The sequence below is a fragment of the Ursus arctos genome, unplaced genomic scaffold (assembly GCF_023065955.2).
Source record: "Ursus arctos isolate Adak ecotype North America unplaced genomic scaffold, UrsArc2.0 scaffold_34, whole genome shotgun sequence".
Lineage (NCBI taxonomy): Eukaryota > Metazoa > Chordata > Mammalia > Carnivora > Ursidae > Ursus > Ursus arctos.
Window position 1 is genome coordinate 22479979 of NW_026623030.1, and position 16685 is coordinate 22496663.

At 36.7% G+C, this 16685-nt stretch overlaps 1 protein-coding gene across 23 annotated transcripts in view; it reads left to right on the forward strand.

Annotated features, from left to right (window-relative positions):
• Window positions 1-16685, forward strand: part of ATXN2 (ataxin 2) — a 118028-nt gene that overhangs the window by 50985 nt on the left and 50358 nt on the right. For 18 of the 23 annotated variants that reach the window (XR_008957023.1, XR_008957017.1, XR_008957019.1 and 15 more), the window contains exons 6-10: window positions 8593-8717; window positions 10165-10256; window positions 10964-11161; window positions 12616-12794; window positions 14671-14880. Coding sequence is in view for 15 of the 23 variants with exons in the window: in XM_057305973.1 (XP_057161956.1) it covers window positions 8593-8717; window positions 10165-10256; window positions 10964-11161; window positions 12616-12794; window positions 14671-14880 (804 nt within the window). In the remaining 8 variants the exon portion in view is untranslated. The remainder of the gene's footprint in view (window positions 1-8592; window positions 8718-10164; window positions 10257-10963; window positions 11162-12615; window positions 12795-14670; window positions 14881-16685) is intronic. The other 5 variants (XR_008957024.1, XR_008957021.1, XM_048221658.2 and 2 more) reach the window with 1 other exon arrangement.

Here is a 16685-nt window from a genome sequence, read left to right on the forward strand (position 1 = left end):
TTAGGTATTGTGTATGTTGGTAATACATGCATTTTTGGATTTATATCTAGGTATACAATGTGTTCGTTTGTGAAGAGTAGTATCAAATCAGCTTTGCCTGAATTCAGTTTGAAACCGCAAGATTTAAAGATACCATACCTTTGAGATTAATTTATTTAATTTTTGTGCTAACCAGGGTAAAAACACCCCCCTTTTTGCTTGTGGGTCACAAAACTCATTTTCTTTGTTCAGAGCCCGAGGCAAAGATAGGATTAATTGGTTCTTCTGTGAAAAAATGACATCCTTTTCTATTAAGGTAGGAAATTTTTTTTAAAGATTTTTCATCATTTTCATTATTATTATTATTATTATTATTATTATTATTATATATATATTTTTTTGAGAAAGAGAACAGAAGTGGGAGAGGGAGAGAGAATCCCAAGCAGACTCCAGTGTGGAGCCCAAGGCATGCTCAGTGTGGGGCTTGATCCCATGACCCTGAGATCATAACCCGAGCTGAAACCAAGAGTTGGTCACCCAACCAACTTTGCCACTCCGGCGCCCCCAGGAAATTACTTTTAAATTACTTAAAATTCTGAATGAAATTTAGGAATGCAGGTGATTGACTTTTTGTTGTGTTGGTCTGTCCTATCTTATGGAATGTCGTTAGGTGTCACATGACCGCCACTCACCAGGGTGTTCGCCTTCGCGTTAACCTCTCCAAATGCTGGAAAGTCACAGTTCAGCCACTGTTGGCTTTTATTCTATTTACACAAAAGACTCTTTTCTTTTTTCTTTTCTTGTCTTTTTTTCTTTTCAGAGAGAGAACGGGAGATGGGTGAGGGTCAGAGGGAAAGGGAGAGAGAGAATCTCCAGTAGTCTGCGCTGACTGCAGAGCCCATTGTGGGACTCAGTCTTATGACCCTGAGATCATGACTTGAACTGAAACCAAGAGTTAGAGGCTTAACCAACTGAACCACCCAGGCACTCCCCTACACAAAAGTCTTTTAAAGGCAGGTGTTTGGTTGAGAATTTTAGCTTCTGGGACAAGAAGAGATTATAAGCAGGGATGATTCTGTCGCTTGTTTTGAGGGGTATAGGCACTGTAGAGATAGATCTGGTTTCTGATCCTACCTTACCATGTTTGAAGTCAGGAGGGGCTTTTTTTGTTGTTAATAATTTATGCTAGCTCTTCCCAGTTAATTCTCTCCCCAAAATTTTCCAGGTAAGGGAAAAACTTTGGGAGTGACTTTTATGGATCTAACCTCAAAAACTTGAATTTTGTGGTTATATAATGTCATCTCCATGGTGTATCAAATAACTGCTTGCAGCATTTTAAATATTAAATAGTTCTGCTTGATACGCCCAGAATTAAAATTAGAAAATAGTTATGGTCAGGGTGCCTGGGTGGCTCAGTCGGTTGAGCGTCTACCTTAGGCTTGGGTCATGCTTCTCCTTCTCCCTCTGCCCCTCCACCCTGCTTGTGTGCTCTCTCTCTCTCTTGCTCTATTTCAAAGAAATAATCTTAAAAAAAAAAAAAGAAAATAGGTCCAGTTATTCAAAATGGACAGAATCTGCTGCTGCATTGTTTTGTAGGCAATGCTGTTGTGTGGTGTATTTTATAACTGTGACTTCTTGGTATTTAGAACAGAAGGGTATTAACCTTTGGAATGCATTCGAGTTTCTGTAGCCAACTTAACCTTCACTCTTCTACTCACTTTCCTCTTGTCTCTTACAGGACTCCCTGACCTTTCCCTGGCCTTCTGTTTTTTAAAATGGAAAAATGGGGTCATTTATTTGATCCTCCTCTCGCCTTCCATTTTTAAACTGTCTACTGGATGTGGCTGGGGAAAATCCCATTGTGGTGCTGGTTAGTTAGGAATATAGGGTGGTCTCGTCTCTAGCTTTTGCTGGAGCTTCAGGAGAGTTCAGCAGACTTTCTTTACCTGTTGCTACAACCTTTGTGACCACCCTCTCTGGTCCCTTGCTCCCTCACCTGATTTCCTTCATCTACCATGGAATGCTCTTTTCTCCCTGCTTTTTAGAACATAAGGCAGAGTCCTTAACCTGGATCCATCAATTCCCAAATAGTTCATGGAGAGGACTCAGGGCATTGATAAACTTGGATGGGAAATAATTTTACATCTTCCATTAACCTTTGACTGAAATTTAGCATTTTGGGGCCCTTGACTAACTCAATCAGTGGAACATGTGACTCTGATCCTGGGTCCTAAGTTCAAGCCTCACTTTGGATGTAGAGATTACTTAAAAAAAAAAAAAAAAAAAAGAAATTTAGCATTTCTTCCCATTAACAAACCATTAGTATTAGTATCTGTGACTTTAGCACCCCTAGAACTTAGTTAATTTCATATCGCTTATATAGATACAGATATCTTAAGATACTACTTAAGAGGGGCGGTTGGACACTCATCTCTATGGGGCCGGTCACTGCTGCCGTTCTTACCATTTTGTTTTACAAATTAACTATGAACTAATGGAGTCATAGCTCTCCTACCATGCTCCTTTTCTTACCTATGATACAGGATACAGATCTGAATTGTTACCCTTATGTGAATGAAAAAGGATGATTTAAAATCTTATTTCCAAGAGAGATCATTGATTAAAAATTGACTTCGGACATTGAGGAGAACCCAGTACTTAAGAACCATAATCTATGTTAAGGGGTTTAGCCCAGGTGGGGTTGCAAGTTACACTATAGCTTTTATTTTTTCTAGTGGATCAATAAAATTGTTATTTAAAAAAAAAAACCTTTTTTAAAATTACAGTCATTATCAGGGACCTAGGTGGCTTAGTCAGTTAAGTGTCTGCCTTCGGCTCAGGTCATGATCCCAGGGTGCTGGGATCGAGCCCTGCATGGGACTCCCTGCTCTCAGGGAGCCTGCTTCTCTCTCTCCTCCCTCTCCTCCCTGCTTGTGCTCTCTTGCTATCTCTCTCTCTCTCTCTCAAATAAATAAAATCTTAAAAAAATAAAATAAAAATTAGTCATTAAATTTGCAGTTAGATCCTACAGAGTAATGTGTTTATAAAGAAGTACGTGTGTTACTGTTGCACTGATTTGGTTTTTGAGATTTTGATAAGTGCATTTCCTTATAATTGGTTTCCTTTGATTTCCTGTGTATTTTGTGCATTGAAATCCATAGGCTCCCCCTATGCTTAGGGGGTCCATGGATAAAAGAAGAAAGGTTAAGAATCCTTAATCTTGATAGAGGTTCCCTGTGCCCCATCTCCCTACATTTCTCTCTTTATTATTTTTATTCTTTTTTAAGTAAGCTCTGCACCCACTGTGGGGCTTGAACGAACTCACGACCCCGAGATCAAGAACTGCCTACACCACTGACTGAGCCAGCCAGGCGCCCCCCCACCCCCAGCATTTCTCTTTTACTCCTTTTTCTCCCTCTTGCCTGAGAATAACACCTCCACTTGTCCCCTTGTTTTTATTGTTCCTGTCCACGCACCTTGGCCCTTACAGTGTTCATTATCCCCATCTTATTTCTATTTTTTTCTTTACTAGCCTATTTTAATAGTTTGCAGAAATATATGTAGATAAAAACTTTATAAAAAACCTTTAAAAACCTTATCTTATAAAACATAACACCTTAACCTGTAGTATGTGTAATCTTTGTATATTATTATTTGAAGATTTAGCATTTTCAGGGAACACTTTGATTGATTGATTGATTGATTGATTGTTTTGTGTGTGTGTGTTTTTAATTTGAATTCCAGTATGGCTAACATACAGTGTTGTATTAGATTCAGATGTACAATATAGTGATTCAGTAGTTCCATACATTACTCAGTGCTCATCATGATAGGTGTACTCAGTCCCCTTCAACTTTTACTTATTCCCTCACCCGCCTCTGCTCTGGTAACCATCTGTTTGTTGTCTACAGGTAAGGGGTCTGTTTCTTGGTTTGTATGTGTCTGTCTTCCCCCCCCTTTGTTCATTTGTTTTTGTTTCTTAAATTCCATATTTGAGTGAAACTGTATGGTATTCGTCTTTCTCTGACTTGTTTCACTCAGCATTGTACTCTCTAGATCCATCCACATCATTGCAAATGGTAAGATTTCATTTTTTTATGGCTGAATAATATTCTGTTGTACATATATATCACATCTTTGTCCATTCATGAATCGATAGACATTTGGGCTGCTTCCGTAATATGGCTATTGTAAATAATGCTGCAATAAATATGAAAGTGCATATGTCTTTTTGAATTAGTGTTTTCATATTCTTTGGGTAAATACCCAGTAGTGGAATTACTGGATTGTATGGTAATTCTATCTTTAATTTTTTGGGGAGCCTCCATACTGTTTTCTGTGGCTGCACCAGTTTATGTTCCCACCAACAGTGCACGAGGGTAAACAAAGAAAAGAAAAGAAAAAATTTAAAAAATGCAGTGGGGTCCCTGATTGGCTCAGACAGAACATACGACTTTTGATTTTGGGTTGTGAGTTCGAGCCCCACGTTGGGTGTAGAGATTACTTAAAAAAAACAACAACAGAAAACAAAAACCGATGCACAAGTGTTTTTCTTTCTCCACATCCTTGCCAACACTTGTTGTTTCTTTTGGTTTTAGCCATTCTGACAGGTGTGAAATGGTATCTCATTATGATTCTGATTTGCATTTCCCTGATGATGAGTGACGTTGAGCATCTTTTCATGTGTCTGTTGGTCATCTGTATGTCTTCTTTGGAGAAATGTCAGTTCATGTGTTCTGCCCATTTTATAATTGGGTTTTTTTGGTATTGTGTATGTTCTTTATTATTTTGGATACTAACCCTTTGTCATATATGTCTTTTGCAAATATCTTCTCCCATTCAGTAGGTTGTCTTTTAGTTTTGTCAGTTGTTTCCTTTGCTGTACAGAAGCTTTATTTTGAGGTAGTCCCAATAGCTTATTTTTGCTTTTGTTTCTCTTGCTTCAGGAGACATATCTAGAAGAATGTTCCTGCAGCCAGTGTCAGAGGAATTACTGCTTGTGCTCTCTTCTAGGATTTTTAGGGTTTCGGGTCTCATATTTAGGTCTTTACTCCATTTTGTATTTTTGTGTATGGTGTAAGAAAGAAGTCCAGTTTGATTTCCCATTTTGTTTCTTTATGCTGTTCTTTAATATTTTAATAATAATGCTGTTCTTTTATTTATTTTTTTAAGATTTACTTATTTATTTTAGTGAAAGGCAGCATGAACAGGAGGGGCAGAGGGAGAGGGAGAGAGAATCTCAAGCAGACACCGTGCTGCTTGCAGAGCCCCACACGGGGCTTGATCTCACAACCCTGAGATCACGACCTGAGCCAAAACCAAGAGTCAGACACTCAAAAACTGCACCACCCAGGCACCTTGAGAAAATATTTTTAAAGTTTTTGAAAAAAAGTCAGTATTCTTAATTCATCAAAACAGAACAATAACAAGTAAGTTTTTAAAAATTGATCTAGAATTTCAGTGTTTGAGAAAAAGGAGATTTATGGGCACCTAGGTGGCTCAGTCAGTTAAACATCTGCCTTGGCTCAGGTCATGATCCCAGGGTTCTGGGATTGAGTCCTGCGTCAGGCTCCCTGCTGAGCAGGGAGTCTGCTTCTCCCTCTCCATTTGCCCCTTGTGCTTGCTCTCTCTCTCACTCTTCCTCAGATAAATAAATAAAATCTTTTTAAAAAGAAAGGAGATTTAATTGAGAGAGGAAATGGACAGCTGAGGATTCTGGTGAAGACTTGTGGAAGCACATTTGAGGGTTTCTGAAGTTAAGTCTGATAATTGATTTTTTTATTTTTTATTTTTTTTATTTTTATTTTTTTTTTAAAGATTTTATTTATTTATTCGACAGAGATAGAGACAGCCAGCGAGAGAGGGAACACAAGCAGGGGGAGTGGGAGAGGAAGAAGCAGGCTCATAGCAGAGGAGCCTGATGTGGGGCTCGATCCCATAACGCCGGGATCACGCCCTGAGCCGAAGGCAGACGCTTAACCGCTGTGCCACCCAGGCGCCCCTGATTTTTTTTATTTTTAAAAATAATTTTTTTGATGATTTTTAAATTTCATGTAGTTTTATGTCATTTTGTGGGTTTAATAAATTTAAATTTATATTTAATTTATAGTATGTCACTAGCATTTTATTTCACCACTATTCTGATCCTTTAAAAAGTTCTCAGACAACTTTGAGTGATTTTTCAGAGTCATAGATGAGCATAATTGGGAGGTAAAAGAGGAAAAGCTGAGGAGCAGAACATATATCCTGTTTCCTGGGTGTGGGGCATTGGGATATGAGAGAGGGAGGGAGAGAGGGAGGGAGCTAAACACTTCTTTTGTTTACCACCAGGTGGCGCCACTGACCCAGGGTGACTAGACCTCTGCCTAGAATCAGAAGGGAAGGTTTTGAGAGCCCATCTGCTGTAGGGGTAGCATAGAGGGGTTTGCAGATCTGTGGACAGGGGGATACTTGTGTATTCTTTTCCCCTCTAGTCTAGAGATTTTGGTAAACTGAATGTTTATAAGGCAGGGAATGAAGTATATGAAGAATTAAAATTTTTATTATTTGATAATTTTTATTGTTTTTTCTTTCTCTACCTGTTATTCCTTCAGAAACAGGTAGCATTTTTCTAACAGCCTTTTTATATTCTTGCAACTTGCTTTTATTATGCTTTTGTTTCTTGCCATAGAGGATAATGGAAAATTAATATACTCTCACATGGCATTAGAAAAATCCACATGCAAAATTCCCACAATTGCAATTAGATTACAGCCAGTTGATTTTCTGAACTTTGCAGAAATCCTGGCTACAAATTGTACTATTTAATACCAGCATTGTTTTTCAAAAATTGCAAACATGAAATTTTCAGAACTTATAGTATTAGATATTGGTAACAGTGTAGAATGAAATATCCAGGTTTTGCTTCCTTCTAGCTAATAGCAATAGTACAGTGTTGCCCTGAAATACAGTATTTACCGGTATTTATAACCAGGGTTTTCCCCAGCATCCTGACTATATAGCCTCATTTTTGTGCTCACTCTCTACTTCTGCTCTTTTTTTTTTTTTTTAACTTTCTCTAAACTCTTTACTCATCTTTAAAAAGAGACTTTCTTTGGAGGAGGTTTTAAAATCAAGGAATATCATTCTTGATTAAGAGAAACACACCTTTTGTGTCCCCCCCCCATTACTGACTCAGAAGAAAGCTTTCATGCTAGGTAACAGCATGTGAGTAGTTAATTCCTTTTACAATATTGGTATTGTAAACAGAAATTTATCATAAAAATGTAGTAATGAAAAAAATAGGTTACTTAATAATGTCCTGTTAGTATAGCCTAAATCGTGATCAGGAGGGTAAAACATGGTTCGGTGAAATGTTAGAAGCTTGCTTTTCCACATTGGCTTCCAGTCAGGGATCCTTTTTGATTTTATTTAGAATAATGCTGATAAAAATATATCAATTTGAGAATAGCTTGGTTCAGTCCCTGTCTTCCCTAAATACTTTGGCACACACATACACATGTACACACACACACATGCTATAGTGAGAAAAGTCCATTTATGTGGTTGTGTAAAAATATCTCTTGCTGCTTTGAGCTTTAATTTCTTGGATAAAGAGTATCGTCCTTAGTGCTGGGTTTCCATTTAAGTAAATACTTTATTCACTGAAGTAGTGCTTTTAAAAAAACTAATGTGATTACAACATGAATAGGATCAGCAGTATAAATTAATAATCATATTGCTTTTTGTAGAAGATGACATGACTGGTTTGGAGATTTCCTCTAGTCTAGTTTTCTGAGAAAATAGGGAATTTCAGCATCCTAATGTAAGTTATTATTGATGTTTTCTTGAAGGATTTCACATTCTTGAAAATAAAATGGCAAAACTAATTTTTACCAAGAATTTGTACAACTATAAGGTGATAGTATTGCTTGACTTAGGTGAATGTCACATAAAGCCAAAATTTAGGGCCATTAGTGGCTTCCAGCCGAATGTAGCATTATGAAGACAACAACGGTCTATTAGAACCTCTTAGGGAGCTTTTCTGAAGTGCAGTAAGCTTCCAATAGATGCTCCGTCCTACCTCCAGCTGAGCCTGCTGTTCTTGGGGATCCCCCTTGGTACACTCTTAGCTCTTAAAATTGGTAGCAATGTGAGCCGTGCTGCTCAGGTGCAGGTATGCTTTTATTTCGTGGTTTGCACGTACACATACCCATCCACCCCTAGTTTAGGATGAGAGGAGGTAAGAGCTAGTTAGTTTTGTAGGACCAAGCTGGCTTAAATTAAATTTGCTGGCTTGAATTTCTTATTTTGGTTATCACTTTGCCCACTAGGTGTTATAACACCTATCACTTCTGAAATACAAAATTATTTTTAATACAATTTAATGACCTGTGTGAATACATTAAAACAGTTCATGTGGCTTAAAATTATATGGGAAGAGCATACCTTACTGAAAGTTTTTTGAAGATTATTGTATTAGAAGCATTATATATCTGAAAGCATACCATTAGTGAATGTTATATTTTCTATATCATAATTATTTTTAGCATATCTCTGTTGATAATTTATGTGTGTATTAGTGTCGCCCATTGTCTGGCTATATGATCTTTCAGCTAAGTCCATCCTTTGCAGATGCTTTCACTGACTCTGCTATCAGTGCTAAAGTGAATGGTGAACACAAAGAGAAGGACCTGGAGCCCTGGGATGCAGGTGAACTCACTACCAATGAGGAACTAGAAGCTTTGGAAAATGACGTAGTAAGTAAAGTCTTTTTGCTTAGTATCAGACTGTGGTCATGTGATGTGGTGTGACATCTTACCATCTGGTTTTAATTTAAGTATGTTGTCATCATTGTAGTGGATATATTTAAAGCAGCAGTTTTATTGTCTAAATAGAGAGCCCCCCCCCCCGGGCAAAAAATACAGACAAATGTTTCTTTGGGATGCTTATGAATGATTTCCACATTTTAAAATAAATCAGAATAAGCAACTTAGAAATTTAAGTTGCAAAGCATGGTAAACTGGAAATACTGGCCTGTTTTGCTTCGAATGCTTTATAGAAAAAGGCAGCCTAAGGAAATTAGCATCTTATTTATCTCTTGACCTTATCTAGAGGTACGACTCTTGGGCTCCTTGTCTGAGGAAGAGGTACTCAATATTATTAACATGCATAGTTAAGTTACATTAGAAATAAAGCAGTAAGTAGATTTCTTGGTCTTAAAATTAGGATCATTCTCCACAAAAATCTGCTATTTCTAAAAGCTTTTTAGTGTATATTATTTTTACTTTTCCCTTAACACATCATCTATAAATCAAACACTTAGTAGTAAAGACTATCATTAGGATTCTATAAATTATGTTTCTAAGGTAGAGAGATAGAAAGCAAAGTCTCTTGCCAAAAATGAGTGTTTAGGTAGCAAAATTTGAATTGGATGAAGAATCTTTCATTGAATATTGTGAAGTCTTTATAACAAATTGTCTTTAATGTTTAAGTCCAGCTATAAAACTGAAAATACATAGGCAACACATCATTATTCATTTTCAGACTTTAAAGAATCCGATATAACCTAATGTGGAGGTTCTCAGGTCTCTGCACCACATCACCTATGTAGGATACGAAGCAGGTACTCCTTTTTTACTGATAGTGAGGTGGATAAACCCATAAGTTGCCAGAGAGCATTCTGGCAATATTAATAAAAGTTTAAAACACACCTACAGTTGGTCTCACCTCTGAGAATTTGTTTTTGTCCTGGTGTATCCATAAGACATGCAAATAATGATGTGTAAGGATGTTTTTTGCAGCATTATCTCTGATAGTAAAAAATTGGAAACATCCTGTCAATCAGTAGGGTATGGGTTAAATAGATTTATTGTACCTCCTTTCAGTTGAAACACTGTATTTCCACTAAAAAGAATGGTATTCTGATATGGAAAGTTATTCAAGACTTATTAAAAGACCAATCAAGTTACAGAACAAGAAGATCCTATTTGAATTAAAAAGGAGCTTGATCTTACTGATCATGTTCTTAATGAATCCATAGAGCGCATCTGGAATTATGCCAGAGAAGTTAATAGTGGTTAACTATTGTGGCTGGATTTTGCTATTACAGATGATAGATACTGTTAATGTAAGATATTGATTGTACTTGAATTAAAGAACACAAATACTTTGTCATTTTGAAAAATAAACTTTATTTTCTTCTAGTCTAATGGATGGGATCCCAATGATATGTTTCGATATAATGAAGAAAATTACGGTGTAGTGTCTACATATGATAGCAGTTTATCTTCATATACGTAAGTTTAAAAAATTCGCTTGTATTTAGTTCATTTGTCTTTGATTTTCATCGACTTACATTAGGATGTTGAATAAATTTTTCTGTTGGATTTTTTTTTTTTTTTTTTTACTTTAAGAGGGGGAGGGGGCGGGGCCAGAGTGACAGGGAGAGAGGGAATCCTAAGCGGGCTCCATGCCCAGTGTGGAGCACAACACGGTGCTTGATCTCACAACCCTGCGATCATGACCTGAACTGAAATCAAGAGTTGGATGCTTAACCACCTGAGCCATTCAGGTGCCCCTCTGTCAGATTTTAAGTCAAACAATTGTGTGAAAGAATTAATCCTGTTACTACTTAAGCTGATAAATTCTCATTAAAATGGGGGTAAATGTAGTTTAGTTTACCTATATTCTAATTTTATGCTCTAGATAAATTTTGTTTTTGGTTTTTTTTTTTTTTTTTTTACGTTGTAAAAACTTTCAGTTTGCAAGTGTAGGTGTTATGGGAGAATAGTCAATTTAACCAGTTTTGGAAATGTTGCATTCCTCTAGGGAAAAGTGAAACAAAAAAAATTTCTAATTTGGTTTATACATGAGTAGATCACTGTAATTCTTTTATATTTTTATCAGTCCTTCAAACTCTCTAAACTCTCTTAATAGTTGATTGGAACAGATATATAAACTGTGACTTTAAATTTCCTTTTTTTTTTTTCCCCTCGTGTTTCAGGGTACCCTTAGAAAGGGATAACTCAGAAGAATTCTTAAAACGAGAAGCAAGGGCAAACCAGTTAGCAGAAGAAATTGAATCAAGTGCCCAGTACAAAGCCCGGGTGGCCCTGGAAAATGATGATAGGAGTGAAGAAGAAAAATACACAGCCGTTCAGAGAAATTCCAGTGAACGTGAGGGCCACAGCATAAACACTAGGTATTTAAAGGAAATCATGATGCAGTATTTTGGATACACAACTCAAGGTCTGTGTGAGAAGGTGTATTATTATTATTATATTTCATCTTCCTTTAATGTAGCTTAGATAGAGAATGCAAGTGGAATTGGTTTTATTAGAGAAAAGATTATAGTAATTTTGGAAAGTATTTTTTGAGCATCAGCTCTATGAAGCCAAGCGTTGGAAGTACAGTGATGAGTAAGCCCAGGTTTGGAAGAGCTACTTAAAGAAGAGCGATCAGATGGGGGTATGGTGCACAGAACATAACAGCAGTTCACTAGGACTTGCTAGATTAGAAGTGTGCCCAGAGTGAGAAAGAACTAGCATGTAACCGGTGAGGTCAGAGAACACTTCACAGAGGAGGTGACATTTTGTGATAGGATAGTAGCCCTGTCTGCTGCCCAAAAGAGAAGTAAGAGGCATTCCTTGCATGATGAAAAGACATGTGAAAGAACCTGGCCAACCGAGAATAAGGCTGGTTGTTTCATACATCTGGAATACAGGGTGATGTTGAGGGTGCAGTGGTGGCAGCTGGTGATGGAAACTGAGGTAGTGAAGGGTTTGTGTCCTGTTAAAGAGCACCCTGTAGGCAGAGGATGGTGTGAACGAACTCTGGGACATTTGAGAATTGGCTGAAACAAGGAGACCAGTTAGTGTATTGAAATTGTTCAAGTATGAGAACTTGGTAACCATCTAGGCCAGGGCTGGTGAGAGAAAGGTTAGAAAAACCATGGGTGAGCCTGAGGTTTATTCGATAACTAAGTTGATTGATATTTGTATTGATAATGGAGTTAGAAAACATAGAGCAAATTTGAGGGGAGATAGAGTGAGCCCTTTGTTAAATTTATCGCATTTGAGGGGCTTGCAGGTCTTTGATTCATTTATTCGTAAATGTGTTGAGAAACATCTACTACATACCTGGTAGAGTAAGATATAAATTCTTTCTTGAAGACACAGCTTAGAGTCTGATGGTTTGAATTAAAGTGTTGTTCAGTGGGAGATGTTGAGTCTGTGGGACTGGCAGTGTGGATTTAGGATTTGTCAGCATTGCTGATATTGAATGAAAAAACCAACGAATAGCCACAAAGAGAAGAGATCCAAGAGAAAACAAAGTAGAGAAAGCCAAGGACAAAGAAAGTTTCAAGAAAACAGACCATATTTGATAGACTCAGCCATTTAGAGGCAAAGTAGGATGAGAATGAACACAAATCTGTTAAACTTTTGCTTAGGAGGAGAATCTGAGAGAAAGAAAAGGCAAGAGGCTAGACCTTAGGGTAACATGGAAGAATTATGGGTGTTTGGGAGTGAGGCATTTTGGTTTAGTGTTTAACCTTTTTATAACAAGCATTCACTTCTGCCTAAATTACTTTTAGATTTGTTTCATTGGCCTGGTATCTCTTAGGATAAAATGATTTAGAGGATCTCTTATTTTCAGGGAAAATAAATATATTCCTCCTGGACAAAGAAATAGAGAAGTCATATCCTGGGGAAGTGGGAGACAGAATTCACCGCGTATGGGCCAGCCTGGATCGGGCTCCATGCCACCAAGATCCACCTCTCACACTTCAGATTTCAACCCGAATTCTGGTTCAGACCAAAGAGTAGTTAATGGAGGCAAGTATTTTGACCAAATTTGTGAATGTCCTCGATCAAATAAATAGTTTTTTTGAATATTTAAGTTTAACATAATTGGTAAGAGCATGCACACCTTCAGTGATTTCTGTGGAGTAGTTTTTACTTCAAATCTATTTAAAATTTGCCTTTGTGGATATCAAATTAGTAAAATTAGTGTAAGTCATTGGCATATATGGTATTTAGTGTGGTGAAATACTCACGTATTAAGATAAAGTGCTACATTTAACCAAAGACAGTTCACTTGGCCAAAAAAACATTCCACATATAACGAAATTGGAAACTTTGGGTAGGTTCTCAATTTTAAAAATTCTGGATGATAAAATTACTTAAACATAGTTTATATGGAAAATCCTAGTCTGTGTGAAACACTCAATGGTTAATATAGATTAATTTTCATTAACCGTTTGCACATTTATATTCTTACTTCAAGAAAGGATTTTGAGGTAACTTGCTATACAAGACATGACCAAGAGTCATGTGAAGATGAGGAAAGAAATGTGCTTAAAAAACAATAAAAACAACTCTTAGTTGAAGGGTGGATATTGCAGTTTACCATAAGTACAGTGAAAGAGACTTGCATCTTTAATAGGAAGATACTTTTCTGCTCTACCTCTAAATCCAAGATCGAATATAGCTCATTGGTCATGGATCTTTCGTATGAGTCAGGGATACTGGACTGCAGTACTATAGACAATATGGAAATATCATAGCGATACTATGTTCCTAACCTATGGAACAAAGTAGACATTCGGTTCAAGATATTTAGGTTCAGAAAGTTAGAAAAGTAGAGAACACTAAGTTTCCAATTTCAGTTGTTTCTGTTGAGTCTTTCTCCAGAATTCCTCTCCAAATAAACACTCTTGAGTATTTTCTGTACTTAGTATTGGGGGTGAAATGTCTTTGCTCACTGAGTAAAGAATTTTAGTCATGAACAGAATTTTTCAAGTAAAAAACCTGAAGGGGGCTAGGAAATGTATGATACTCAAGTGTGTGGAACCCTATGGAGAGGAGACCTGGACTGTTTCTTTCCTAAGATTAAGGTAAGTGATATGTAATGTTACACATTAGCTGTATCTTGACCTGTGCATATCCATCAATGTCAGGTTATTTGGTGATGACTGCTCTATAGTTGCACTGTTTATTAAGCAGTCACTTAAATTAAGTGTTTAACTGCATAAATTATTTAGCAGGTCCCCCCTCTTTTTCTAATTTGATAAGATTAAACTGTTCTTTGCAAAGGCAGTGGATCTTAACCTTTGTCACTCCTGTGACTCTATAAAGAATAGAAGTAATGTTTTATTTCTACTGAGTGGACTTGCTTAATGAGATTTCAAACTAAATTTTACCTTCAAGTGCAAACTAGATGAAAATCACAGATGATTATATAAAAACCAGCATTTTTAATGGGATATAATAGCTGCTGCTTATTCTCATATTTCAAAAGCTAGAACTAGTATAGCAAGTAATCTTATTCCTGAGTTTCGTGATTTATTGTGTGAAATTATCTAGTTTATATTATACTCCTTTTAATAATTGGTTATTGAGAAACAGTTACAGAAGCAGGATTAATAGGAAAGTCTTAACTGTCTTCTTCAATAGTATGTGTAGATCCTAATTAACCCTTTGGGAACGTGTGTTCATTTAAACAGACTTAATTTTAAGGAGGTTAAAGTACAATGTGAATTTATGTCAGTTAAGTTATGCTAAAACTTAATCACAAATCAAATGACTGTCCTCAAAGGGTTAAAATGTACAAGAAATCATTTTTGTCATTTTACTTTTTTTTCTGTTTACTTTTTTCCCTCATTTTTTTCTTTAGTTTTTATACTTTCCTTCATATCATTTGTTCTGTCAGGTGTTCCCTGGCCATCGCCTTGCCCATCTCCTTCCTCTCGCCCACCTTCTCGCTACCAGTCAGGTCCCAACTCTCTTCCACCTCGGGCAGCCACCCCTACACGGCCGCCCTCCAGGCCCCCCTCGCGGCCATCCAGACCCCCGTCTCACCCCTCTGCTCATGGTTCTCCAGCTCCTGTCTCTACTATGCCTAAACGCATGTCTTCAGAAGGTACAATACCACAATTTGTTCATGTTTTTGTTTGTCTTTGTTTAACTCCTATGTGAGTTTATAATTACAAAATAGTTTCCTCTTCATTATTTAATAACCTATAATTTCCGTGTTTTAACTTTAGTTTATTAAAACTACTTCTATTAACCTTTTGTTCATTAGAAATTTGATAAATGCCGTGTAAAGCTATGAACTATCCTGGATTATAAGAATGGGGGTTTATCTCTGTCTGGTAATGATGATGCTCCTTTACACAGCCCCAGAAGGTCTGCCCCAGGTTTTCGTCCCTCTCAATATACAGTATAAACAGTAGTTAATGAAAAACAATGAACTTTATTCACCCAGTCTTGGACTTACTGTAGAACCTATCATTTTATAGCTCCTTGGCCAAGGTACTAGTGAACCTACCTGTTGGCCATAGGCAGTAATGGTGATTTAGGGGTCCTTTTTGTGAGGGACATTCCATATAGCTAACTTTGTGTGTCTACTCTTAGATTTTAATACAGAGATTGGTTTTAGGTTTGGGGTATTTAAGAAAATTAGCTTTGTAATATTTTCTAGTGAAAGTCTAATCTGGAAGAAATCCTTGATCTAAGCTAAAACGTTAGTAAAAACCATTTGCCCTTGTCAAAAAAAAAAAAAAAAAATCCTGTCATTCTCATGCAATGTTTGGTGCTAAGTCCACCATTGCTACATACCAAATACATGGAGGTATTGTAGAAAGGTCGCAGTTTAATATAAATGCAGTGCATATGTTAAAAACCTATTTTCTGAATGATAAGTACTTTCGATATTCTTTCAGGGTATTTGTGTTAACATTTTAATCTGATTTGTTCATTAAAACTGTAGTTGATAGAACTTATGCTGAGACTAATACAGTTTTCTGGCATAAAGTGCTTCCCTGGAGAAAACTATGTCGGCTGCTTTTTAGTAAATTATTGCCATACAGGCAGGAGGGAGGTCACGTGATCCTGACTAACATGGCTAACATTGAACAGCATGTTGCACTGATTTTCAAGGTGACTTCCTTGCTAGAAAGTGCTTGTAATGGTGGCCACTAAGTGAAAAGTTAAAATCTGTTGTGGTATTTATTATGGTACATTGTTTGAGTAAAACAGGACTCATTAGTGAGTATGAGCATCTTCACTACAGTTACATTGTAGACTGCTTACGGAGGGGCTGTTCACGTAGAAGTAGACCTTCCACATATTCAGAGCTGCTGCCTTTTTTTTTTTTTTAAACTAATCTGAATTAAAATGTTTTCCAGTCATGTAGTTAGGTGACACTGAAGCATTTTTCAAGTGTGAACTTCAAACATAGAACTATTGAATATAGTGGTTTTCTGTGTTTAATATGGGAGAGTACTTTGTATTTTATGTATTACCAAAAAGAATAAATTTTTTTTTCAAGTTAGAGTTTGATTTCATTGAGCTATACCAACCAGCTTTCTTGGTCTTTTTCTCTAAATGGATGTAAAAAGTTTATGTGTTGTGCATATACCTAATTCTTAAGTTATTTTTTTATATAAATCACCTACCTCTCCAGTTGAAAACTATAACACATAACGTTAGCATTTCTTTTTAAGATTATGTCCATGATTAAATTCCTACTGAGGGTACAAATTTATTTGACATTCTTAAGATTTTGACAGGAAGGTGAGGGTGAGGACCCTTGGCTTTGACATTAAGGATGAGTTTTGCTGAGTATTAGCACTGTCTGGCTTTTCTACTGAGAGCCATTCTGTCCACTAATTTCACCTGATTGTTTTGTTCAAATGCAGAGTAGAGTTCTTTAGAAATAGAAGT